Genomic DNA, 24,075 nt, shown 5'->3' with positions numbered 1-24,075 from the left:
GCCATCCACTCCCACCACCACCCCCTGCCCCAGTACATCTGTCCTGCCAGGCCTCCGTGACCACCTCCGGCCACGGGGGCTGTACCCAGGCTCGAGTTCTTAGTCATAGGGTCCCATCTCCCAGACCAACCTCCCACTTCTCAGGTGGGCCACGAAGCCTAGAGTGAGTGGGCCTTACAGGCCATCAGCAGAAACCAGGGACTGAGCCCAGGCCAGCTCCAGGCTGTGCTTGTCAGGGCTGAGGCTTGGCTGGGCCCTCCTGCCCCATGGTTATCAGAGCTATTTTGGGAGGTGGCTTGTTTCCAGCCTCCTGGCCTTGCTCCTGATTCTGCTGCTGCTGCTGCTGACAGACCCAGCTTACTCCAGCAGGAAGAATAGGAGGACAGCAGCTATCCCTGGGCCTGGGACATCCCCCAGGCCCGGCAGAGGGCACAAGGCAGCAGGCAGGCTCCTCCACCCCAACTCCAGGCAAAGCTCCAGAGCGCACATCTGCAGGCCTGCATCCTGGTCACCTGGGGTGACTTCAGACAAGTTGCTTCACCTCTTGGGCCTTCGTTCCCTCCTCTGTCAACCCCACCTCCACAGTAAATGGATGTGGCCACACTGTGTCACTGCAGCGACCACACACTCTGGAGTTTCCCGGCTTTCCACATGTCCTGCCAACTGTCCCACAGACCAGCAGGACATCCTGGGAATTCCGGGTCTCAAAGTCCAAGACACGTTCCCAGCCGCCCCTCCACTGTTCACTGGTGGCAGAAAACTCCTCACTTAGGACAGCTTCTAGTTCAGCCACCTAACCAGCACCCATAGCCCACTCCCTGTAGCCCACTCACACCCACCCCTGGGAGACCTTGCAAGCCCAGAGCCTCCTGGGCCATCCGTCCTTGGTTCTAGGCCCCCAGGGGCCTCAGTTCCTGTTCTCTGCCCCATCTGATCTTCATCCCCTGGGATCATAACCACCCCACCACCCTAGCCCTGAAGGTAAGAGACATGGTGCCAGCACCCAGCTTAGGAGACACAGAGGAGTGCTCTGAAATGCTGGCTGGGTGCATGCTGAGGGCAGGCGGGACAGGGTGGGTGTGCTGCCTGAGGTAATGGAGTTTGAGGCAGGAAGGCCACCCTTGCCAGAGGCAGGGTAGCGAGGCATGGCAGGGGCCACTCTGAGCCCGCATAAGGACTGCCCAGGAGCCAGCACAGGTAGAGAAGTCTGCATTGGACAAGGGGAGAAGGCAGACTGGGGAGATTGCAGGGGGCCCCGAATGCCAGCTTGAGTGCCCTGACTGAGGCCTCTGCCCTAGGGGCAGAGAGCAGAAAGCCAACAGCACAGGGGCCGCAGCTCCTCACGCCACAGCTTCTGGATTCCTTAGATTGGCAGGGGGTCCCAGGCCCTCTCCCTGACCTTGTAATTAGGGATGACAGTGGCTTTCGGGAAGAGGAAAAAGTCGCCTTTCCTGAGCCTACACAGTGCTGGGCCCTGCATGCCCAGACCTCATTTATGGAAGGATGGGGCTTTGTGGCCCCTTTATTCAGCACATGAAGGCCCTGAGAGGGAAATGGAGCCCAAAGCCACTCAGCTGGTGAGGGGAGCCTAGGTGAGACTCCAGGGCCACCCTGTTTCCTGCCATCAGCACTGCTGAGAGCGGCTGGGACTCAGGAAGGAAGTGTGTGAGTGTGTGTGTGTGGGTGGGTGGGTGCGTGCGTGTGTGTGTGTGTGTGTGTGTGCTGGAGGTGGGGGGAGTGGTGGGGTATCCAGAACCACCTCTAGCTCAGGCCCTTCCACCAGGACCCAGCTCTCCAGGAAACCCCCCACCACTTGGATTATCAGGACCCTGGAAGGGAGGCCGTTCCTGTGGTTCCATTGCTCACTCTAGGCAGTCCTCTGGCTGGAGAATGGACAGGCCAGGGCTGGGGACAGGGATTCACCCAGGCCCAGTTTTCACACAGCCTCAGGGACATCCCTCGTCTCACTATGGGAAGACTGAGACCCAGAGGGGAAAGAGCTTACCCAGGTTCACACAGCAAATCAGGGGCCAGGGCCACTCCCTCTACTCCCCCGAGGTCAGACAGCTGCCAGCGGGATGTTGTGTGACTGGGACTCCCCTTGACTGACTCCCAGCACAGCCCAGCCTCTGGTATGGCATCCTGTGGCATCAGGATTTTCAGTGGCCATGTGGCTACTGAGCCCAGACTACAGATGGAGCCAGCCGGTGCCGTGGATGCAATGGTTTGACGACCCCATATCCCCATCACCCTCCCCACCCCACCTCACTTCAGCAGAGAGCCTGGAGTCAGGGGACTCACGGTGATGCTCGACAGGCTCACAATCCTCGGTGCCACACGTCTGGGAGCTCTCAGGCCAGGCCTCGTAGCCACGCTGGTCGCTGTCTTTCTCGGGCAGCCCCGTCTGGGTGTTGACACACTTGACCAGGCGCCACTGGACACCACCACCACAGGGAGTCAGTCACACAACACTGTGGAACACAGGGAAGGAATGTGTGTCTCCTGGGCCAGCCCTAGCAGTGGGGGCAGTGACACCTCCTCTGGGAAGCCATCCCTGCGCCCTGTACCTGACAGGCCTGCCCTTGCTCCCAGCCGCCCCCTCAGTGCCTCCTGGAGGACCTGGTCCCATTCCTAGAGCCCACTTCGTGCTGGAACCCCACTCTCACTTGTGGGATCAGCTCCTGCAGAGGGCAGGGACATGAGAACAGTGGGACAACCCTTGGAGTTCCTGGGCAGTGAGCCCCTCACACGGGACATGCTTGAGAGGCCTGGGCAGGGGCCCCGGGATGGAGCCCTGATGCAGCAGTGGGCAGAGATGTGGGTGAGACACCGCTGTGCCCGAGGGACAGAGCAGAGGACCTGCCGCAGTCCATGGGCAGGAGGGGAGGAGACAGGTTTCACAGCCGGGGCCCAGCCCACCAGGTTTCGTTGTTATCAGGTGTGGGTCTGAAAGCCCTAAACATGTGCTGAGTCTGTGCCAGTGTCGTGCTGTGCCCAGCCCTGTGCTTTGTTGTGTTTGTTCATTTAATCTTCCCAACCCTCCTCTCCCAAGCTGTCCCAGTTTTACAGATGAAAAAACAGTGACCCAGCAAAGCAAAGCAACCTGCCCAGAGTCACTCAGCAGCCAGTGGGACAAAGACTCAAACGCTGGCCCAGCTGACTCCAGGACCCAGTTCAGGGCCCAAATCTGAAACGCCTGAACCCCTGAGTTCCAAACAGGCCCAGCAGAAGGTGTCCTGCCCATCTGAGGCCCCTCTTCTGCCCCCTTCTGCCGCTGGCCTTTGCTGGGCTCCCTGATACCCCCAAGCTTGTCATTCCTGCCTCAGACTTCACACCTGCTGTCCCCTTGATCCCTGTCCTTGGGATCACTGACTCCTCCCTTGGGTCTCAACCCCAGACCCTTCCTTGGAAGGCCTTCCCTGACATCACAGCACACGTGCCCTTTCCTTGTCTGTTTCTCCCTGGCAGGTGTGAGCATCAGCGGGGCAGGGCCTTGTCCAGTCACTGCTGCATGCGCAGGGGCCACAGAGAGCCTGGCTCACAGCACACACTCAAAAGATCCTTCACCCAACCCAGGACTGACCAGGCGCCATCACAAACTTGCTCCCTGCTCCTCTACGCAGCCCGGCTCACCTGGCCCCAGGGCCCCACCACCCACTGTGTGCAGGGGTGGGTATTGCAGGGCCGTGTGGTGTTGGGTCTCAGCGCCTCCTCGCAGAGGCCTGGCTCTGGACAGGTCACCAGACGCTGCTGCTCACCACCTCCACAGGCCTCGGAGCACTGGGTGGGCAGGGAAGGAATCAGGGCACAGCCAGCATCTGAGGGCGTCCCCTCCCCCCAACTGAAACCCCAGGCCTCACCTCCCTCCAGGAAGAGGTGTACCAGCTGAGGCAGGGCTGGGCCCCGCAGCGCCTGTGCGCAGGTGGCTTGGCAGGCCCGGGCTGACAATGGAAGGGCCGCAGCAGCCGGAGGTCCCGTGTGTCCACACACTGCACATCCCGCACTGAGGAACCTCCGCCGCAGCTGCGGGAGCACTGGGGACCGAGAGACATGTGGGAACACATCGCCACGTGCAGGCCCACAGGTGTGACCCCGTGAAGCGTGTGGTGGGAAAGGCATCAGGCCCACGACCCAGCTCCGGGCAAGTCCCTGAAAAGCCCCAGCGAGAGGCCAAGGCTGGCCCACCCCAGGCAAAATGTGCCATGGCCAGGGGCTTCCATGGGCTGGGACAGACAGAGAAAGGGAGGAACAAAGGCAAGCTGGTGAAAGACAAGTCCAGATGGGGTCAAAAATACAGAGGAAAGAAGACAGGCCAAGCCAGACAAAGTTGAGAAGACTCCCAAGAGATTTGGAATCCGGTGTGATCTGGTGCACAGATCATGCAGCCTGGAGCCCTCCCCTGTCCTGCTGCTCTCGGAACACAGGCTGTGGGAAACCAGGGCTCCACGCCATGCCCTGGGAATGCCTATCCTGGCTCCATCCTTATGCACCTTACTCCAGTTGCCTGAGTGCCAGGTGGCACAGGGCTGCAGGTGGCAGTGACAGGCAGGCTGGGGCTGGCCAGCAGGGGCACAGTCCTCATTCAGGCCAGAGCTGCAGCGCACCAGCCTCCAGATGGCACCCAAGCTGCAGGTGGTGGACACTGCGGGGCAGAGATCCATGAAAGCCAGGCAGATCCCATCCCCGCCAGGCCTCCACAGTCAGGAAACTATCCACCTAGGCTAGTGAGACCTCAGTAAGACAGGGCCCTCTTCTGGGCCGCAGTTTCCTTATTTGCAAAATAGGCTCCTCCACCTACCTCCCAGGAAGACCGTGAGAATGAAAAGTCAAATTCCCCCAGCAACCAACCGTCCCTGCTCACATGGGACAAAGGGCCTGTGTTCCAGTGTTATTGGTGCAGAGGTGGGGGAGGGGACCCTGGCGGCACCCCTGACCAGCTGTCCTGACCAGCCTCATCACTTCCCAGAGGCACCAGGGAAGGAAGGCTGGGTCCTGGGACAAGCAGCCAAATCGCTGGCTATCGATGTGCAAAACAAGTCCTGTGGGCCTCAGCCTGACCCTTCCCACCCCCAAATTAGGGATCTGAACAGAAGCTTGCTTCTCCTGTAGTGACCATCTGGGGACCTAGGGAGGGGGCACTAGTCAGCTTCTTTCAGGCAGCTCAGATGCCTGCAGGTCACTGTCAAAGGAGGGTGGAGTCACTCAGGGCAGAGCCAGGTGGCAGTGGGCTGAGCCCAGCCTGGAGGAGCCAGGCCGAGCCTCAGGGAAGCTGCTGCCTGCTGGGCAGGACTGGGCCTGGCAGCCATGTGGGGACCCTCCCCACTGCACAGTGTCTGAACCAGCTCCATCCTGGGGTGTGCTGTGCTGCCAGAGCGTGCCTGCCCCTGCCTTCCCTGAGGCCCCCTGTGCTGCCCAGAAGTGGGCCCTGGGGTCCCCTCATTCCCCTAATCCTAGGAACTCCTGCCCCAAGAGAGGCGAGACAGATGACGCCTGTGTCCCACCCTGCTCATTTTCAGATGAGGAAACAGTCACCAAGGTCCTCCGCAGACTCCCAGCCCACCCAGCCCGCACCATTTGCCTGGCTCCAGTTTCCCGCTTGCCAGCTAGCGTTCCTGACAGCCAACAGGTCCGCAGGGGAGACTGCTTCAGCCAGGCTGGGAGCCAGCGGCTGGGTCTCAGGAGTTCTGTGGCTGTTGGCGGGGCTGTCCCAAGCGGGCATGGACAGCAGCCTAGCGCTCAGGAGCACCTCAGGGCTGAGGGACTCAGGCTGGCCCTTGGGTCCTGGGTTCAGGGCAGGCTCAGGCGTGTGCCCGAGGCCAGTCAGGGTTGTGGGAAGGAAGGTCCCCCACACTGCCACAGTCTGCACGTCCCATGAGCCTGGTCCTGGGGTTGGGAAGGTGGGAGTCCTCGGCTCCAGGGGGCTGTCCCTGCCCTTCATCTCTGGCAGATGGGCTATGGGGGAGGAGGGGGAGGAGCCACCCCAACAGTGGGCCACAGTTCACTGTCCACAGGCCCCAGGCCACCCTCCAGAGCTGGCTCCCAGGCCACAGTCCCTCCTGTCCACAGCTCTGTCACGTCAGGACTAGGAGAGGAGTGGGTGCTGCCGACCAGGGACAAAGGGGGCAGTGTGGGGCTGGGTCTTGGAGGCAGGTGGGGTGCTCCGCGGCCCTCAGGTTCCCCATCATCCTTGAAAACCTCATTGGTCCTGTCCCTCCATGGAGGAGGCAGCTGGCTCGGGCTGTCCTTGCTAACTGGGAAGTCATTTTGGCTCTCAGGGGTGGCAGGCATCTGCAGGCCATCAGTGGAAACTGTAGGCCAGGGCAGGCTGGGGAGCCCAAGGTCTGGGGCCCCTATGGGGCCTTCTTCCTCAGGCAGGAAATTGATCAAAGGGCTCCCAGGGGTCTGCTCTGAGGGTGGGGGTGTGGAGCAGCTGGCCTGGCTGGGTCAAGGGCTAGGGGACCAAGGTCCCGGTGCCTCCTCCTCCTTGGCTGCAGGAAGCTCTGTGGTAGGCATGGGGCTACACATGGAAGGCACAGCAGGACGGCTGTGTGGTCAGGGAGTCCGATCCCCTGTCCCCTCCAGGTCTAGATCGGGCTCCTCAAAGGGCCCATAGGACAGATCCTTGTGGAAGTTGATGAAATTGTAGTCATAGTAGAAGTTGTCCACAAATACGGGCCCCGGCAGGTCCAGCTCTAGGGCCTCCTCCTCAATGGCGTTGCCCATGGTGGCTGGCTTGAGTGATGAGGCAGGTGAATGGCCTGGGGCCAGGTGGCGCAGGATGAAGTCAGCCTCATTGAAGAGCTCATGGCTGGAGGAGCCGCTGCCTGAGCCTTCAGGGCCCAGTGTGTCCAGGGGCCACCGAAAGGGTGGCAGAGAGCAGGTGACTTTGCTGGCTAGCTGCTGGGCCTCGACAAAGGGACACCGAGACACCAGTGTCATTAGTGCAGAGGACATTTTGGTGTTGAGTGCCCACATGTCACTAAGCACTGCAGGGGAAGCCAGGGTGAGGGGCTTAGGCTGGGAGGCAGGCTGCCAGGGGACGCTGGGGCATGGCTGGGTAACTTGTCCACTGCCTTATGTCAGGGTGGCAGAGACCCAAGCCAGCCCTGCCCAGCTCAAGGCCATGGCTGTGGACATGCTTGCCAGGGGTTTCCTGATCCCTGAGGCTTTAGAGTCAGGGGCTGGACCCTGGAATGCCCAGGCTCCCTCCCACCCACGTGGGCTCCAGGAAGGCTGTCTGCCTACCTGTAGGCAAAGACCAAGGGTGGAGTTGGAGGTGGGCCCCCTCCCATCCCACACTCACCTGAGACCAGTTCCCCACAGCCCAGGTGGCTGGACAGGGCACATGGCAGTTTCAAGGGGTTTCAGCAGGGGGCCGGGGAAGGTGTTCACAGGCGGGTGGCTCCAGGGCGCTCTGCTCATCCAGCCCCACATTGTGGATGCAGAGCACGGCCTGGCAGGGGAGGCCCCCAGGCCCACAGGAGCTGAAGCACAGATGCCACTCACCTGCCCACCACCTGGTGAGGGCACATGGGTGGCATCACCATGGCATCAGATGAGTGACATCAGCAGGCTCACCAGCAGGGAGGGCCAGGCTGGGCTTCCAGGCGTTCAGGGTTTGGGCAGAGTTGGGACTGAGGCCAGTGGATGATTCTCCAGAGCTCCAAGCCCAGGTAAGTGTCCTGCCCTCAAAGCCTGGTGACATGGCACATCCCCTCTGCTCCTGCCACCCTCCCCTCAGGGAAACTGAGTGTGACCTGAGGCCTATTTCACATCCAGGGACCCAAAGAGGAGGACCACAGGTGTGCAGGGTGGCCCAGGCTGGGGTGAGGGGTGACTGGGGGGCTGGGGCTTCAGCTTTGGGAAGAGAATGAAAGCCCGGCTCCCTCTGCTCCTCCCCGGGGCCTCCGGGGACCCAGATATAGGGGCCTGTGGCAGACCCAGGACGCCTGGGGGTGGGAAGTTGGCGGGACAGTGGGGGCGGGCTCACCTGGCAGGGCAGGGCTGCTACTGCACTTCCTCTGGTGGTCATCGGGCCAGCCCAGGGGGGCACAGTGCTCCCCATCCACGGGCCCTGCCTGCCACTCTAAGCAGTACACACTCTGCCTCTACACACCTAGGGGCCATGGGGCTCAGCCTGGGACTGGCACCCACGTGCCCACTGCCCAAGACCCAAAGACACCCTTTCTTCCAGAACCCTCCCAGCACCCTACTGCCCATGTCAGGATGAAGGCAGACCTCCACCGTTGCTTCCTCTTGTCCTCTTGGTTCTCACTCACACCCTCTCCTATGTAGCCTCCCCACTGGCTGCCCCTGGAGGGGTGGTAGAGTGTGGAGGTTTAGTGGGTTGGGTGCCCAGACCCTCTGCTTCCTAACTGAGATGCCTGGGCAGCTCATTTGGCCTCTCTGAACCTCAGCATCCTCCTCTGGGAAGTGGGAGCAACAATCCTGCCTCCTCCAAGCCCTGGAGGGAGGACTGCACATGTTTTTGCATGTGCAGGCTCGGCCCGTGCCCCGCACATCCTAAGAGCTCGATCCTTGCCAGCTGCTGCTAGCATGCAAACCCAGGCATGGCATCAAGGCCATCCCACCATCCATACCCTTCCCGATGGCTCAGAGAATATCTGGAAAAGAAATTGGGCAACAAGGGGCAGCCCCTGCTCTCCACCGCCACACCAGCCTTGGCACTGCTCCTGTCCTTCACACCGTCTGCCACTGCCCATCCTGGGGCCTTTGCACGACCATGCTCCTCACCTTGAACACTCACTCCCATACTGCCTGTTGAGGCCCAGCTGTAGGACCCTGTCTGCAGGTGGCTCTGCCTTCTCAGCTCCACCCCCACCCTGTGGTCCAAAGAGTAAGTTGTCCCTCCCTTGAGCTGCCAGTCCCACACCTGTCCCCCTCTTTCCTCACCAACAGATTCTGATTTTGTTCAAGGAGCAATGAGACCTGCTGAAAACACAACCCACTGCCGCTCCCTTGCAACTAGGGGGTTCTGGGACACAGTCCTGGCTGGAGAGAAAAAGGCACGAGTCCCTCGCTGGGAGTCAGCCCTTTCCCCTCTCTTTCTTCCCGCCCAGTACAGGGTAAGAGCCCTGGAAGGGAGGACAGCATCTGTGACAGGCAGGAGTGGAGGGGAGGCTGCTGTGGCAAGGATGGTGTGGCTGAGGGCCAATCAGCTGCAGGTCCTGCCACCTTGGACTGTGCACCTGGGACTTCCTGCCTAAGACAAAGAACTCCTGTCTGTTCCAGCCACCACGGGGCACTTGCCTCTGCAGACACTCCTAAGTGGTCCACCTGCAAAGCAGCCAATTTGCTGAAAGACAATTCCCAAATGTCTAATCCTGCAAATGTATGTGCTGTTTTTCACGTTTGTCCAATTAAAGACCTGCTGTGTGACCGTGTGCAAGTCTTCGGCCAGCCTCTGGGCCTTAGTTTCCTCCTGTATAAAGTGGGGTTGGGGCTGCCTCTGCAGAGGGCTGTTGAGAAGCTGGGACAAGCTTCAGGCATGACTGGCACTGGCTGGAGGGACTGCTCCAAGTCTCTAGCCCATGACACCAGCATCTTAACGAGCCCTTGAGTCCTCAGACTCCCTCCTGGTGGCAGTACCCCAGCCTGGGTCTAAAGAAAGCGCCCAGGGCCTCAGCCAGCTGAGAGGTCTGACCAAGCACAGCTCCTGAAACCCTCCGCATCTAGGCCAGGGTTGCTGGCCCCCACCCAGCTCAGACCTGGAGGCCAGGAGGCAGGGAGGGCCATAGGCCAGTCTTGGATAAGCACAGGGCCCTGGGTGAGGCCGGCTGTGAATCCCATGCCTGCCCCGGGTGGCCTCCTGAAGTGAAGATTAGCCGGGTAGTACCTCAGGTCTACGGTACCACTGAGTTCTGTGTCTCAGCAGATCTTCACACTACCCCTCTTAGATGGGGAAACAGAGGCCCAGAGAGGTGAAGTCACTCACCTCAGGCCATCCCTTCAGTGCTGGCCCATACTCCCAGCTGCCCTCAGTCTCATCTCAGACCCTTGTTGTGCCTCTGAGGCCACCAAGCCCCTCCTGCTGAGTGGCCCCTACAGACAAGTTGCAAGACTGAGGGCCTGGCCTGCAAAAACTGCATTTGCCCCCGACTACAACTTTACTGGATGGGCACTGCTATTATATCGATGGGGAAATGGAGGACCAGAGGAGGGGTGAAGAGGGGATTCAAACCCAGAGCCATCTAAGGTGCAGGGCTCTTCCCCACTGCCCTCTCCTGCCTCCTTCCAGGCAGCAGCTGCTTTGTCATGTGGCATCTGATGAGTCTCTCCAGTCTCTGGACCTCAGTGTCCCCCTCTCTGCAAAGGGGTCAGCAGTGGGGACCCTGTCAGCCCCCAGAACACTGCTTGAAAGTGACTCAAGGTGGCCTGGACACTCAGACTGACCATTATGAGGATACTTCTAAGAGCCAGAGGCTGGGACAGAGCCAAGCTCCTGCAATTGGCTGACTGCTTGGGTCCCTCTGTCCCATTGCCCAGGGCACCCTGGGCCCCACACTCACGTAGGCTGCATGCACTGCCGCTCGGGGCTCTGTACGCCCACGCCACAGCTCCGGGAGCAGATGGACCAGGCGCTCCAGCTGGACCAGCCACCATCCACCGCCTCAGGCCGGAAGCCCACGGGTACACACTCCCCATTGAGATACCACTACTGAGACAGATGGAGGTAGAGCCACCCCACCCCCCAGCTTATCAGTCATCCTCACCCTAGTGAGAACAAGGTGGGTGGGGAGGCTGAGACAGGCACAGAGGGGAAGGATGGAAGGTGAGAGAGGCCCCTTCACAATAATCACAATCATCTGTGACCCAGGCCACAGGGAGGAGCTGAGCAGGGAGTAAAACAGCCCGCATGCTGACTCAGCTGAAGACACTCTGGGGAATCATGGAATCAAGCCCTGGCCCCAATGCCTCCACTTTGCAGATGGGGCCTTGGGCTGCAGTGAGTGCGGGGCTCTGCTAGGAGCACAAGCAAGACTGTGAGCCGGGGCTGACCCCAGGGCCTGGTTACAGCAGGTCTGGCGTCTCACACACCCACCGCCGGGACTGGGGACATCCCCTACCTTATTCTCCCTACACCAGGTGCCGTCCACGGCTGCATCCAGCTTGGCGTGACAGGTGGTCTCCACAGAGCACCAGAGTGTGTGGCAGACACTCTGCGAGGAGGAGGGCATGGGCCATACCCTCACTCCCTCCCAGCGCCACTACCCACCCTGCCCCCTCCCTGTCCCCAAGGGTCCCCTAGGCACCCCTCCACATGGCAGGGGCCCACTGACCCCCAGAGGTCCCTTCTTGTGTGCCTGCTCCCACCTTCCTCCCCGGACCATGTGGTGGTGTGGGGCGCCCAGGGCTGTGCTCCTCAGAGCGGTCCCCAGCTGTCCCCACCTCTCCTGGCCCAGCCCCTCCTCTGGAAACACTCCCGTTAGAAGATCACTTCAGGCAATCTTCTCCAGGATAAATAGACCCTCCCCACTGGGGTCCCTTTTCCCTCTTATAAGCCAGCTCCAGAGAGGCTAAGGGACTTGCCGGAAGTGTCACAGTTGGTCCATGGTTGACCCAGAATTCAGAGCTGGGTCTGTGGCTGCCCATCCCTGGCCTCTCCCACAGGCCACTTGACGTCTCACAGTATCACTCGGGGGTGCAGCCCAGGCCAGGCGACGTTACTCCCAGGCTGGCATCCACGGGCTGGTGAGAGCTGTCCCCTGAGCCCTCCTGCCAGGTCCCCACACCCCCACACCCACACCAGCCCCACTCACATCCATGTCCTCACAGAAGGCAGAGTAGGCCCCGTACTGGAGGCGGCACTGGTGGCTCACATCATAGAGGATGCCAGGCGGCACCGAGGGGAAGTCAATGATGTCCTTGGCAGGAGGGTCATCCAGGCACAGGCCCCACCCACGGCTAGAGATGGGACGGGAGGATGGAGGGGGTGTAGCCTGTGAGACCCGTTGGAGAAGCCTCAGTGGGGCCAGGAGAGGAGGAGAGGTGGGAGGGGGCACAGAGCCCTACAACTGTAGGAAACTCCAGCCTCCCTGCTCGGTTCAGCTGATCCTCCACCTGCAGCCAGCAGCACAGGCCCTCCCGGCCTCTCTCATCTCACCTCCTGGGCACTCCAGCTGGCTAAACAACCCCAACCCCAAATCCCAGCCCTCTGCACACGCTGCCAGGGCCCTTCCCTCAGAAGGCCTCCTGGACTGCCAAGCCCTCATGTGGCCCTGCTCTCTGACCCCACAGCCTCCGTCCCTGAGCCCAGACCCTGGAGCCAGGCCCGACAAGGAGCTGGAGAGCATCACATCACAGTTGACACAACAGAGCCTCCGATGACCCCACCCAGGCAGAGACCTTGGGTCGTCTGTGGAAGGGTGAGGTCTGGAAAGCAGCCCTTTCCCTGGGAGAGAGCCCAGGGCAGCCGTGCCTGTCCCCGGAGTTGTTCAAGGGTCAGCTATACTCTTATATTTGCATTTAAAACTGGCACTGCACAAAATAAAGATGAATGATACAGTTTATGCCAATAATTTAAATTAAAAACTTTTTCATACTTAGAACAACATTAAATAGCAAATTAAAAAACAAAACAAAACAACAAAACCCACCAGAACAGTCTGGGCATGGTGACTCGTGCCTGTAATTCCAGCACTCTGGGAGGTCGAGGTGGGTGGATCACTTGAGGTCAGGAGTTCAAGACCAGTCTGGCCAACATGGCAAAAACCTGTCTCTACTAAAAATATAAAAATTAGCCAGGCAATGTGGCACACACCTGTAGTTCCACCTACTCAGGAGGCTGAGGCAGGAGAATCGCTTGAATCCGGGAGGCAGAGGTTGCAGTAAGCCCAGATTGTGCCATTGCACTTCAGCCTGGGAGACAGAGTGAGATTCTGTCTCAAAAAACAAACAACAACAACAAGAACACCAGAACAAATGAAGAGAACATGAAAAAATGGAGAAAGCTTTGTATTTCAGTTCCCTTAGTGGCCCCTTCTTCCTGTCTCTCACTGGACCTTGTGTCCGGCCCTCGCCTCCTCCAGCCTCATTTCCTATGCAGCCTTGGCTCCCATAGCCTCGCTCAGGGTTCTGCCGTTTCCTGAAATCTTTCCCGCTCCTTCACGGCTGCAGGCCTTTCTCAGGCTTCCTCTACCAGGAGCGCCATTCTTCTCCCTTCTGCACATGTGTGAATTCTCGCTCCTCCTCCAAGTTCAAGCTCAAGTGTCCCTTCGAAGAGGACATTTGGGATGCCAGCACCACATCTTTGCCAGGTGCCCCTCTGTTTCCCTCTACCCCGGCTCTGCAGTATGACTGTCTGCATCTCCCCCATTAGACCTTGACCTCACAGATCAAGACCTTGTCCCTCTGCTTCCCTCTACCCCTCCAATGTGACTGTCTGCAGCTCTCCCAGTAGACCCTGACCTCATGGATCAAGGCGTAGGGGCCCGGTGCTGGAGGACTTACTCAAGGAACCTGGTGATGTACTGGCGGCTGCAGCGGGACCAGGTGAGGGGAGCAGCGTCGTACAGGAGCTGTGGAGACATGATGAAAGGCCGTTTCCCAACGGGTTCACAGTCATTGCCGCTTCCGTCATGCTGAATGCCAAAACTGTGTGAGAGCACAGGCCCCAGGGGCGGGTGAGCTGGCGGGAGGCTGCCAGCCTGCCCTCCCCTGGAGACCCACAAGGTGCACAGTCCTAGTTCTAGGGCTGGTTCTGCCACCCAATGGCCACACCCAGTGGCTGCAGAAAGTCACATTCCCCTCTCTGAGCCTCAGTTTCCTTAATGTAAAATGAGGGTATGACAGCTAGGACCCCAAGGGCTCCAGCTCTGGCCTGAAATGAGGGCCAGGGACCCAGAGCAGACCTGCCCCTGCCTGGGGGCTGGCCAGCAATGGCAAACCAGGTGGCACAGATGGGGGCCTGTGATGGCCCCTGCAAGCTCACTGGCCTCAAGAACAGTCTGACAGAGGTTCCCACTCACAGGTCCTTGTCCCAAGGCTGTGTACTTGAGTTAAGGGATCTGAGCTGCTGTGTCACAGAAGGGTCTCCAGAGACCATCCTTGGGAAGGACACGAGAAAAATTATTTCCTGAGCATCTACTCTGTGCCAGGGGCCATGCTAAGCACTTTCAGAAACACAGTCTCACTCAGTTCTCATTATTACCCCCAGGGAGGCTCAGAGAGTCTAAGGAACTAGCCAGGGTAACACAACCAGAAAATTGCAGTACTGCGGCAGGCTGTTTTTCTGCAGCCATAGGCAGCTTTAAGGTCCTGCAGGCACAGCCATCACCCAGACGTCTGAATGGATGACCCCAACAGCTTTGACCACAGAACCCTCTGGGAGCCTGCCTTTGAAAGCTTGCTGGACAATCTAAGATGCTGCCATATTCGCCAGCTCAACAGCCCGAGCACAGGTGGCTGGAGGCCTGTGAAGGCAGGAGCCTCAGGCAGCGGTGTCAGATGCAGGGAGCCTTGGACGTCACTGAATCCAAACCCCTCAATCTATGGGAAGCACACAGAGGCCCAGAGAGGGCAGGCACTGGCCCAGGCCACAGAGCCAACAGGAACAGGGACAGGGATCGAGAGTAAAAAATACAGCACTGAGGGCAATGGGGAGGCACAGCCAAAGACCTACGATGACTTTCTGACCCATCACAACTCCCCTTTAAATAAGACTCCCTCCAGGCAAGTCCCAGAGATGCCCAGACAGGCCTCTCTCCTGCTTTACAGGGAAGCAGCCTGGTTGTGGGGAGGGGACAGTGCAGGGACAGCACATGGCCACAGTCAGGGCTCCTTCTCCAGAGAGCTTCCTTTCCCCTGTACTTTGTGACCCACAGGCTGGATACCCGGTGCCCCCAGGCTGGGAGGGTGAAGCTCAGCTCTCAGTGTAGCAATGGGGGCAGGCACAGTACCTGTGCCCGAGCTCGTGGGCTACAGTGAAGGCCAGCGGCAGGCCTGTGTCCTCGTTGATGCTGCAGCTGCGGTGCGGCTGGCACATGCCCGCCACGTGGGACAGGCCCAGGGTCTCACAGGGCCGGTTCATGGCTGCACACAGGTCCTTCCTGCACAGGCAGAGAAGCGGCCTTCAGGCTAACCTGGCCCAGTGCCAGGCCCACCTGAGCGAAGGCCAGGGAAGGGTCCCCCCGAACTGATTCCAAACGAAAAGGATGTCCCTCCCACCGTTCTGTGGCATGAGGCCAGCACAGTGGCCACGTGGGAAGCAGGTGCTCTCATTCACACACAATCCGCTGGGCATCTCTTTGGCCCTTGGGAGCACAGACCCGCACAGAACAATTTTGGTTACTATCCAGCAGGGGTGCTGACAGAAGCTGCCAGAGTCCAGCAGAGGGAAGATAACTGCCTCTGGACAGATCAGCAGTTGCCAGAGGTTAGGGGAGGAGGGAGGAAGGTGGCTGTGACTATAAACTGGTAGTACGAGACATCCTTCTGATGAGACGGATCTGTATCTAGACTGTGGGGGGTAAGTAGGTGAACCCACAGTGATGAAACTACACGTTTGAATACACACACATTCACACAGAGGGCAGTATGTGTGGAACTAATGATATCTGAGGAAGTCTGCGGATGATATCAGTGTCAGTTTCCTGGTTGGGATACGGTGGTCTAGTCATGCAAGATGTTACCACTGGGGGAAATGGATGAAGGCTATAGAGGCCCTCTCTCTATTATTTCTAACAACAGCATGAAGATCCACAATTATTTCAAAATAAAAAGACGTCCCCGAGTGCAGACAGAATCCAGCCTTGGGCCAAAGGTGCGCAAACTCTCCTCAAAATGGGGCTCCCTGAGAGCACGGCCCCCTCCTCCACCAGGGCTTCTCCCGCAGGGTGGGTGAAGCACCTCCCTGAGATGCAGGCTCCCACCCTCCTGCAGCTGGCAGTACCTGGTGAGCAGGATGGCGGTGTCATGGTACAGGGGGTGAGCATCCCTCTTCATGTTGATGCTTTTCTGCCACTTGCAGAAGCTCTTCAGAGTGTTGTCTGCATGGTGTGTGGTCTTTAGATCCTCCTGGGAGCAGAGAGAATGACTGCTCATGCCTCCCCTGAGTTCCAAGAAGGTCAGGCCCAATTGTCCTCCATACAAAGGCAGGAGACAGAGGCCCAGCAGGGCAGTGGGAGGCCCACAGGCACCAGTCCAGCTTCTGGCCTGACCACCCCTCCTGTAGGAACCTCCTGCAGGGGACCTGGGACCTGAGAGAGGGTCCTTCAGGAACCAGGGGTTGGCAGGGGACATGGTCCAGGCCAAGGAGGCCTTCACTGTGCCCTTCTATACAGAGCTACACAGGTCATGGTGCAGGAGGGCTCTGGCAGCCAAAGCCATTGCTGGGCATCATGGGACTACATGACTGCTCACCTCTTCATCTTCCAGAAGGACCAGGCGCACAGTAGTGATGTGGATGCGGTTCCCAATGCTGGGGTCATAAAACAGGCCAGCCACCTGCTCAAGAGACGGGGGGGTCAGGCTGTCACCAGGATGAAGGATACAAGGAGCCAATGCTCACCCAACCCACCCTCCCACCCAGGGCAACGCATACCCATGCTCACACACAGGGACGCTCACACGGGTGCACACAGGCTGCACAGTGGACAGGTGATGCACGTACACCAATGCATGAGTGTCCCCACACCTCACACACACTACCCCAACCCAGCAGCCCCAGAACCTGAAGAGGACAAGAGACCTCCAAAGCCCCTTCCCAGACCACAAATCTTTCCTAGACCACAGATAGGTAAGCTCGGTATCATCCCCAGCAAAGTGACTCCAGAGGACCAGAAGCGCTGAGGGTCTGCTCGGCCTGCCTGAGGACTGACCCACACTGTATTCTGAGTCAGGGCTAGGGACAGCTTAGTACCACCACAAAGGCCTTCCCTCAGCATGTATAACCTCACTGTCTCCCAGGAGCTATGGGGCAATACAGGCATTGGGAGATGTTGGAGGGAGGCAGGGTCTTAATTGGCTGATCAACTCAACCAAGCAGCATCGGTTAATGGCCCAAGGTCAGGGCAGGGTGTTTCAACTGGATAAATGACACCCAGGGAAGCCCAGCCCTGTTCTGCTGCAGGCCTGGAGAGCACACCAAGGTGTGCAGTGTTTGTGAAGGTAAGATCTGGAGGTTACAGGTAACCACAGGCTCCCGGTGAGCTGAAAGTGTAACAAGAGCCCCTCAAAAAGGGCTTGTGACCTCAGAGAGCAAGAACAGAATTGGGGGTGAAAATGGGGTGAAACTGGCTGGGCACGGTGGCTCACACCTGTAATCCTGGCACTTTGGGAGGCCAAGGTGGGCAGATCACAAGGTCAGGAGTTCAAAACCAGCCTGGCCAACATGCAGAAACCCCATCTCTACTAAAAATACAAAAAAATTAGCCAAGTGTGGTGGCATGCGCCTATAGTCCCAGCTACTCAGGAGGCTGCGGCAGGAAAATCAGTTGAACCAGGAGGCAGAGGTTGCAGTGAGCCAAGATCGCGCCACTGAACTCCGACCCAGGTAACAGAGAGAGACTCCATCTGAAAGAAAGAAAGAAAGAAAGAGAAAGAAAGAAAACGGGGTGAAAAGGGACCTGTCTTGCTATCTTTGGGACAAACCCACTCAAGTTCTAGGACTCAGGTCTGAATCTAGCATGGGGAGAATGATGATAATTGGAGTCTGTAGGTGGCGTTGGTAAAGAAAGGTGTGGCTGTCCTGAAGATGGCTGTGGGTCAGACACTGCAACAGCCAAAAAAATAGCTGCAGCCAGCCTTGATTGAGCCTAACATGTACAGTCCCTGTGCTTGGAGCTTAGCATGCATTATATCATTTAATCTTGTTACTTCTAAGGCAGGCACAATTATCCTCATTTTACAAATGAAGTAACTGAAGCTTAAAGAGAGGGTGAAGCTGGGCTCGGAATTCAGGTTTTGCTATTTCAAAGCCCCTGCTTATTTCCTAAATTTGGGGAACGCTGCCTGCCTATTCTGTTGGGGATTCTCAACGCCTATTTATTTTGAAGGCTCTGAGAAGTCCTGTAGTAAAGAAGTCTGTTTTACCTTTTTTTTTTTTTTTTAATGAGACAGGGTCTCACTTTGTCACCCATACGGAGTGCAGTTGCATGATCCCGGCTCACTGCAGCCTTGACCTCCTGGGCTCAAGCAATCCTCCCACCTTAGTCCCTCAAGTAGCTGGGACAACAGGTGTGCACCACCATGCCTGGCCTGTTTTACTTTTTTTAATCCTGTGTGGCCAAACTTATTCAACAGCAGCATCTTTTTTCATAGTACGCTACTGGCATTCTTTGGAATACATTCCCTGAAATATTCCTTGGGAAGTGCTACGATGAGACAGAGTCCCCAAGTGCAGGATCATGCTCTTCCACATCCATCACTTTATCCCAGGTAGAGCGATGGCTCTCAACAAGTCAGTCTTAAATAAACATCTGATCCCGAGGGAACATCTGTTCCCCATCCTTCTGGCCCACCCTGACCCAGGGCACATGTCTCCAGGGTCTCTCCTCAGCAAGTTCTCTGGGGCACTAGGAACCACACAGGGATCAGAGGCCAGGGGCCTGAATTCCCCTCCTGGCTCTGCCCCAGACCTGTGCTGTGTGGCTCTTCCTGGTCACTTCCCTTCTCTGATCTTGAGATTCCCTGACTAAAAATAGGAATGTTGATCTGCCTCACAGGGGGACCTCAAAGGGCAAATGAAAGGGTGGATATAAACACAGTAAAGTACTGTGTCCATGGGAGGGGAACTCCTGGGCCTGACAAAACTGGCTACTGGGCCCCTATCTCCCCGTGTCACTTCTTCCCACCCTGGGGGGTTAGTAAATCCCAACACAGGCTGACCCCACCCTCTAAACCCCAGCCGGGGGAGGTTGGCCAAGACCCAGCCCAGCTGGCCCTACTGGGCCTGCTTCCCTGACCCAGGCTGCGCCAGATCAGAAGAGGAAGCATATCTAAGAAGCTGGGGAAACTGAGGCCAAGAAGCATACCTCTGTGGATATGTGCTCCAGCAAATGCAGTACCAGAGCTGTGGGCAGGTTGAGATTAGCATGCCAGCCAAGCATTCTCCAAACCCTAGCAACCCTTAGCAGGCAGCTCCTCACCTGGACTGGCCAGCACTACTGCTGCTCTGCAGAGGAGGCACTGGGTACCACACTCCAGGTCCCAGTAATAGAGGTTAGTTATTCTAGGGTGGGAACAGGGTGGCGCGGGGGAGGGAGGTTCCTGGATAGTGGCCCTGTTGGAGCTGGGCATGGCTCACCTGGCCTGGGCACTGGGGGGAGAATGGCTGGCAGAGTCAGGTGCCATAGGCTGTGGGGGGGAGGGAGCAGAGGCAGGTTGAGCCCCAAGGTGGGAGAGGTAGGTGAGATGGAGCAAGGGAGGTCCGTCTAGGTGATTGACTGGGGCAGGCCTGAAAAGCAGAGGACACAGTCTTGTGGCACAATTAAGGGCACAGGCTATGGTGATGTATCCGTCTGTCTATCTGTGTCCTGTGGTCTAAGGGGCAGTGGGCATGGGGATGTTAAGAGGGGCTTCTAGAAAGGCCCCGTCATGTCTCCAGGCCCAGCACCCACCCGAGAACTGGGAGCAGAAGAGCATACCTTGCATCCCACAGGTGCTTGGAGCACTGGAATCACCCCACTGTGCCAGCCTCTCTGGGGCCTGATGCTTGTACACCACATGGGCTGGGCGTGGCTGGGCCGGGCCGGGCTGGGGCAGTGTCCAGGGGCTCAATGAAGTAGTCCTCGTTGGACAGCCGGAACACACCTTCCTGGGGAAGAAGCACCAGGGTCACACAGGGAGGACTGGCCCTCAGTTGCTCTTCCTGCACGTCCCAGAGGCCCATCCTGCCCAGCTGAGCCCCCACTGCCCACACTACCTGTGACTGCCCACGGACACTCTGCACTTTCCTCCCGCTGGGCCTTTGCGCACTCTGTAACCTCCACCTGGAAAGCCCTTCTCTGCCATTTCACACACAGCCAAACCTTCAAAGCAGAGCTCAGAAGGCTCCAAATCTGACAAAATGCTGTCTTCCAGAGTCCTAGACAGCCATCCTGAGTGGGGAGGCTTGTGCCCAGGCCTCCAGGCTATTCTCCATCTCCTCTGCACGCCAGCCATTTCCAGCACTGTGCTCCCTCCCAACTGGCCAGGGCTTCTGACCTTCCCTCTATCTCCCTAAGGGAAAGAATCACTCCAAAGCATCTACACCCACACCCGAGCAGAGGAGATGCCTATGGTCACTAGGACACCCTGTTCTCTGGGCCCAGGGCCGCCCAGAGAAGGGAAGCTGGCAGGAGTGTCTTGGACATGTCTGCCAGCATTCAGAATCCAAGGAGGGGAGGGGCCCTAGGAAGCATCTTTGATGCCCACTACCTCCTGAGGAAGCTCAGGGCTCCAACAGGGAAGAAGGTCTTACGTGCCTCGGACTTCCCCTTGTAGACACCAGTTCTGCCCCTTGGGTCACACAGGACCAGGGAGCCTGGAGGGAGGGCTGGAGAGTGCATCAGCTCTTGGGTCTGGAGACCAGGGTATGAATGCGGAGTCCCCCCCTCCCACCCACCACTCACTGAATGACTAGGTGACCCTGGGCAAGTTCCCCTCTGAGCCTGTTTCCTCATCTGTGAAATGGGAATGACGCCCTGTGTGTACAGCTGCTGCTCAGGCTTAACAACATCAACTGTACATTAAGGGACAAGCACAGGCTCCATAAATGAGAATACTGTGCAGGGCAGATGAGCCTTCAAAGGTCCAGATGTTGTGCAGCTTGTGTTGTGGGCTCCCTGTCATTAGGCCCTGTGCAGCCACAGCCCATGGTTTTTGCCTGAGCAATCTAAGCTGAGGGCCTCCTGGGAACAGTGGACGCTGAGAGTGTGCACATATCCCCTACTCCTCCCAAACCCCCAACCTCCAGAGCTGTGAGGGTGCGGCTGGTCACCTGAACACCAACAGAAAGGGGCCCTGCTCTGCCTGGAGTGGAAGCTGCTCTAATCAGCCCCAGTCAGGGAGCCATTAGGGCTGCAGGCAGTAGCCAGCACCACCCTTCAGCCAGACCAAGCCAGGAAGCTGAGGCCTGCTTTTCCCGGAACGCTGATCCCGTCAGAGGGGCTCAAAGGGATTCCTCACCACACCCTGCAGAATGGCTACAGGGTGAGGGGTGGCTTTCCTGGAGAAGAGCAGCCTAAAGGGACCTGTGAAGGACAGTCATAACTGATGCCGCAGGAAGAGAAGCCAACTGCTTTTTCAGTTACTTAGTCCAGTCAAACAGAGGTTTTCAAAGTGGGATCTCTGGACCTGCATCTTCAATATCACCTGAGATGGTTTCAGAAATCCAAGTGTTTGGGCGCCACCCCAGACCTACCCTGCAAACATTCTGTTTAAACAGGGCCTGCAGGTGATTTGAGCTCATAGTAAACTTATCTTTTCTTTTCTTTTCTCTTTCGTTCTTCCTTGAACTCCTGGGCTCAAGTGATCCTTTTCGCCTCAGCCTTCCAAATAACTGGGACTACAGGTGCACCACTACCCGGCTTTCACATTAAACTTTGAGAACTGCTGTCCTAGAGATCAACGAGGCCTGCATTGTCGCTCCCATTTTACAGGCGTGAATACCGAGGCTGGCAGAGGAAAAGTGCACTGGGCAAAGCCACCAGACAAGTGCGTGCCCAGGCTGGAGCAAATCTCCACATCCACCACCCGAGACTGCCCCAAGTATACATGTCACAGTGCACTCAATAGGCCCTCACAGGCGCTGGTGGCCGCTAGGCCACCCTCGAGCTCCGGGTCCTGTGCCTCCCCAAGCAGATGGCAGGCGGGGGTGTGGGCCCAGATGTGCCTGCAACCCAGGCCGCCAAGCCTCAGTGTCTTACTCACAAAGACGGGCACCAGCAGGTGTTGACTGGAGGTCAGGTTGAAGCGCAGCTTGCACCTACAGTATTGCAGCTGGTAGAAGGAGGGTGCGTCTGGGCACACAGACACATCCCGCTTGCGCAGCGCACGGGGCCACAGCTCGCAGGACAGGAAGGACCCCCCAGGGTCCACGCGAACCTGGTGCACGATGTCCAGTGCCGCCCTGGCCTTGGTTGCACGTCCTGCAGGGAGAGAACCACAAACGCCTCGGCCCAGGGCAGACCCAGGTCCTTGCTGGTGGCCGGACACCAGAGTGGAGTGGCCAAGAGGGGGCTGCTGGAGTCAGAGTATCTGGATTCAAATCCTCGCTGTGCTGTCTACTAACTCTGCTTTTCATCTTTCCGTGCCTCAGTTTCTCCATCTGGATCATTGCAGTAACTTCTTTTGTTGTTGTTGTGTTTTGGGATTTTTGTTTGCTTGTTTTGAGACAGTCTCGCTCTGTCGCCCAGGCTAGAGTGCGTGGCATGATCTCGGCTCACTGCAACCTCCACCTCCTGGTTCGAGCGATTCTTCTGCCTCAGCCACACCCAACTAATTTTTGTATTTTTAGTGGACACAGGATTTCACTACGGTGGGATGAAGTTGTTTATAGATGTCAGTTATATCCAGTTTATTAATGGCGTTGTTGAGTTGTTAAGTCCTTGGCTGATGTTCCACCTGCTGAATCTGTCCATGTCTGATAGAGACGTGTTGAAGTTTCCTGCTATGACAGTGGATTCATCTATGTTTCCTACACTTCTATCAGTTTTTACCTCAGGGTGTTTGATTCTCTGTTGTTAGCACATACACGTTAATGATTGTTTTGTCTTCTTTGAGATTGGATCCCCCTTGTCATTCTGTAATGCTTTGACAGAATCTTTATCCTTGCTAAATTTCCTTGCTTTGAAGTTGCTCTGTCTGAAATTCATATAGCTATTCCTGCTTTCTTTTGATTAGTGTTAGCATGGTATATTTTTCTTCTATTTATTTACGTTTAATCTATATGTTTCTTTAAAGTGAGTTTCTTGCAGGCATCATATAGTGCACAGTTAGGTATTGTTTTTGATCGACTCTGACAATTTCTGTCTTTTAACTGGTGATTGACCATTGACATTCAAAATGATTATTATATCATCATAGTAAGATTAATATCTACCATATTTGTTATTGTGTTCTATTTGTTGTTCTTGCTTTTGTTTCCATTTTTGACTTCCACTCTGTTTCCATATTTTGTGGTTTTAATTGAGCATTTCATGATTCCATTTTCTTTCCCTTCTTAGCATATCCGTCAGTTATATTTCTTTTTGTATTGTTTTCCCTAGGATTTGCAATATACATTTACAACTAGTTTAAGTTCACTTTTAAATAACACTCTACTGCTTCACAGGTAGAGTGAGTACCTTATAATAACAAAATTGTCCTAATTCCTCCCTCCTGTCCCTTGTACCATTATTATCATTCATTTCACTTGCATACAAACATATACAATCATTTATATACAAAAGATATATACATAATCAAATATATTATTACAAATTGTTATATTAAACAAATGATCTGTTTGATCTATTGATCAGTTTGATCTGAATTGATCTATTAGATAAATTAAGAATAAGAAAATAAAAGTTTTCATTTTATCTTAACTTATTCTTATTCCAGTGCTCTTCCTTTCTTGATATACATCCAAGTTACTGACCTGTATCATTTTCCTTCTTCCCAAGGAACTTTTCTTTAACATTTCTTTCAAGGCAAGTTTACTGGCAACTAATTCCCTCAATTTTTGCTTGAGAAAGTTTTTATTTCTCCTTCACTTATGAAGAGTAATTTCACAGAATATGGAATTCTAGGTTGGTGGTGTTTTTTCTTCCCCTCTCTCAACACTTTAAATATTTCACTCCATTCTCCTCTTGCTTACACGATTTCTGAGGAGAAGTTGGATATAATTATTATCTTGACTTCTCCATATGTAAGGTGGTTTTTTTCCCCTCTGTGTTCCTTCAGAATTTTCTCTTCATCTTTTGATTTTTTTTTCTATAGTTTGTCACTTAGGTGGCTAGATGCAGTTTTTCTGTGGGTATTTATCCTGCTTGATGTTTTCTGAGCTTCGTGGATCTGTGATTTGGTGTCTCACATTGAGAGAAATTCTCAGCCATTATCGTTTTAAATATTTCTCCTGTTTCTTTCTCTTCT

General features: G+C 56.5%; 2 protein-coding genes across 2 annotated transcripts in view; both read right to left on the bottom strand.

The window, feature by feature from the left end:
• LOC117070328 (A disintegrin and metalloproteinase with thrombospondin motifs 7-like) overlaps positions 1-24,075 on the bottom strand; it is a 684,711-nt gene that overhangs the window by 781 nt on the left and 659,855 nt on the right.
• On the bottom strand, positions 2,570-4,603 carry LOC117070324 (RNA-binding protein 12-like). The gene is made up of 3 exons (XM_033189283.1): positions 4,491-4,603; positions 3,861-4,034; positions 2,570-3,780 (listed from the first exon to the last, which is right to left on the bottom strand). Exons 1-3 carry the CDS (start codon positions 4,580-4,582, stop codon positions 3,738-3,740), a joined length of 309 nt encoding a protein of 102 aa, XP_033045174.1. The 5' UTR covers positions 4,583-4,603; the 3' UTR covers positions 2,570-3,737.

Source organism: Trachypithecus francoisi, unplaced genomic scaffold (assembly GCF_009764315.1).
Source record: "Trachypithecus francoisi isolate TF-2019V2 unplaced genomic scaffold, Tfra_2.0 Lachesis_group3, whole genome shotgun sequence".
NCBI lineage: Eukaryota > Metazoa > Chordata > Mammalia > Primates > Cercopithecidae > Trachypithecus > Trachypithecus francoisi.
The sequence above is the reverse complement of the archived record's forward strand: the minus strand, read 5'-3'. Positions and strand labels throughout refer to the sequence as shown.

Bases quoted from the DNA above. Each gene is read 5' to 3' on its own strand.
- LOC117070324 (XM_033189283.1), bottom strand. From the start codon at position 4,582: ATGAGGACTGTGCCCCTGCTGGCCAGCCCCAGCCTGCCTGTCACTGCC. The intron at 4,035-4,490 runs GTGCATAAGGAT...CTCGGTCCCCAG, and splicing joins ACTCAGGCAACTGGAGTAAG to TGCTCCCGCAGCTGCGGCGG. The intron at 3,781-3,860 runs GTGAGGCCTGGG...CTGCCCACCCAG, and splicing joins ACACCTCTTCCTGGAGGGAG to TGCTCCGAGGCCTGTGGAGG.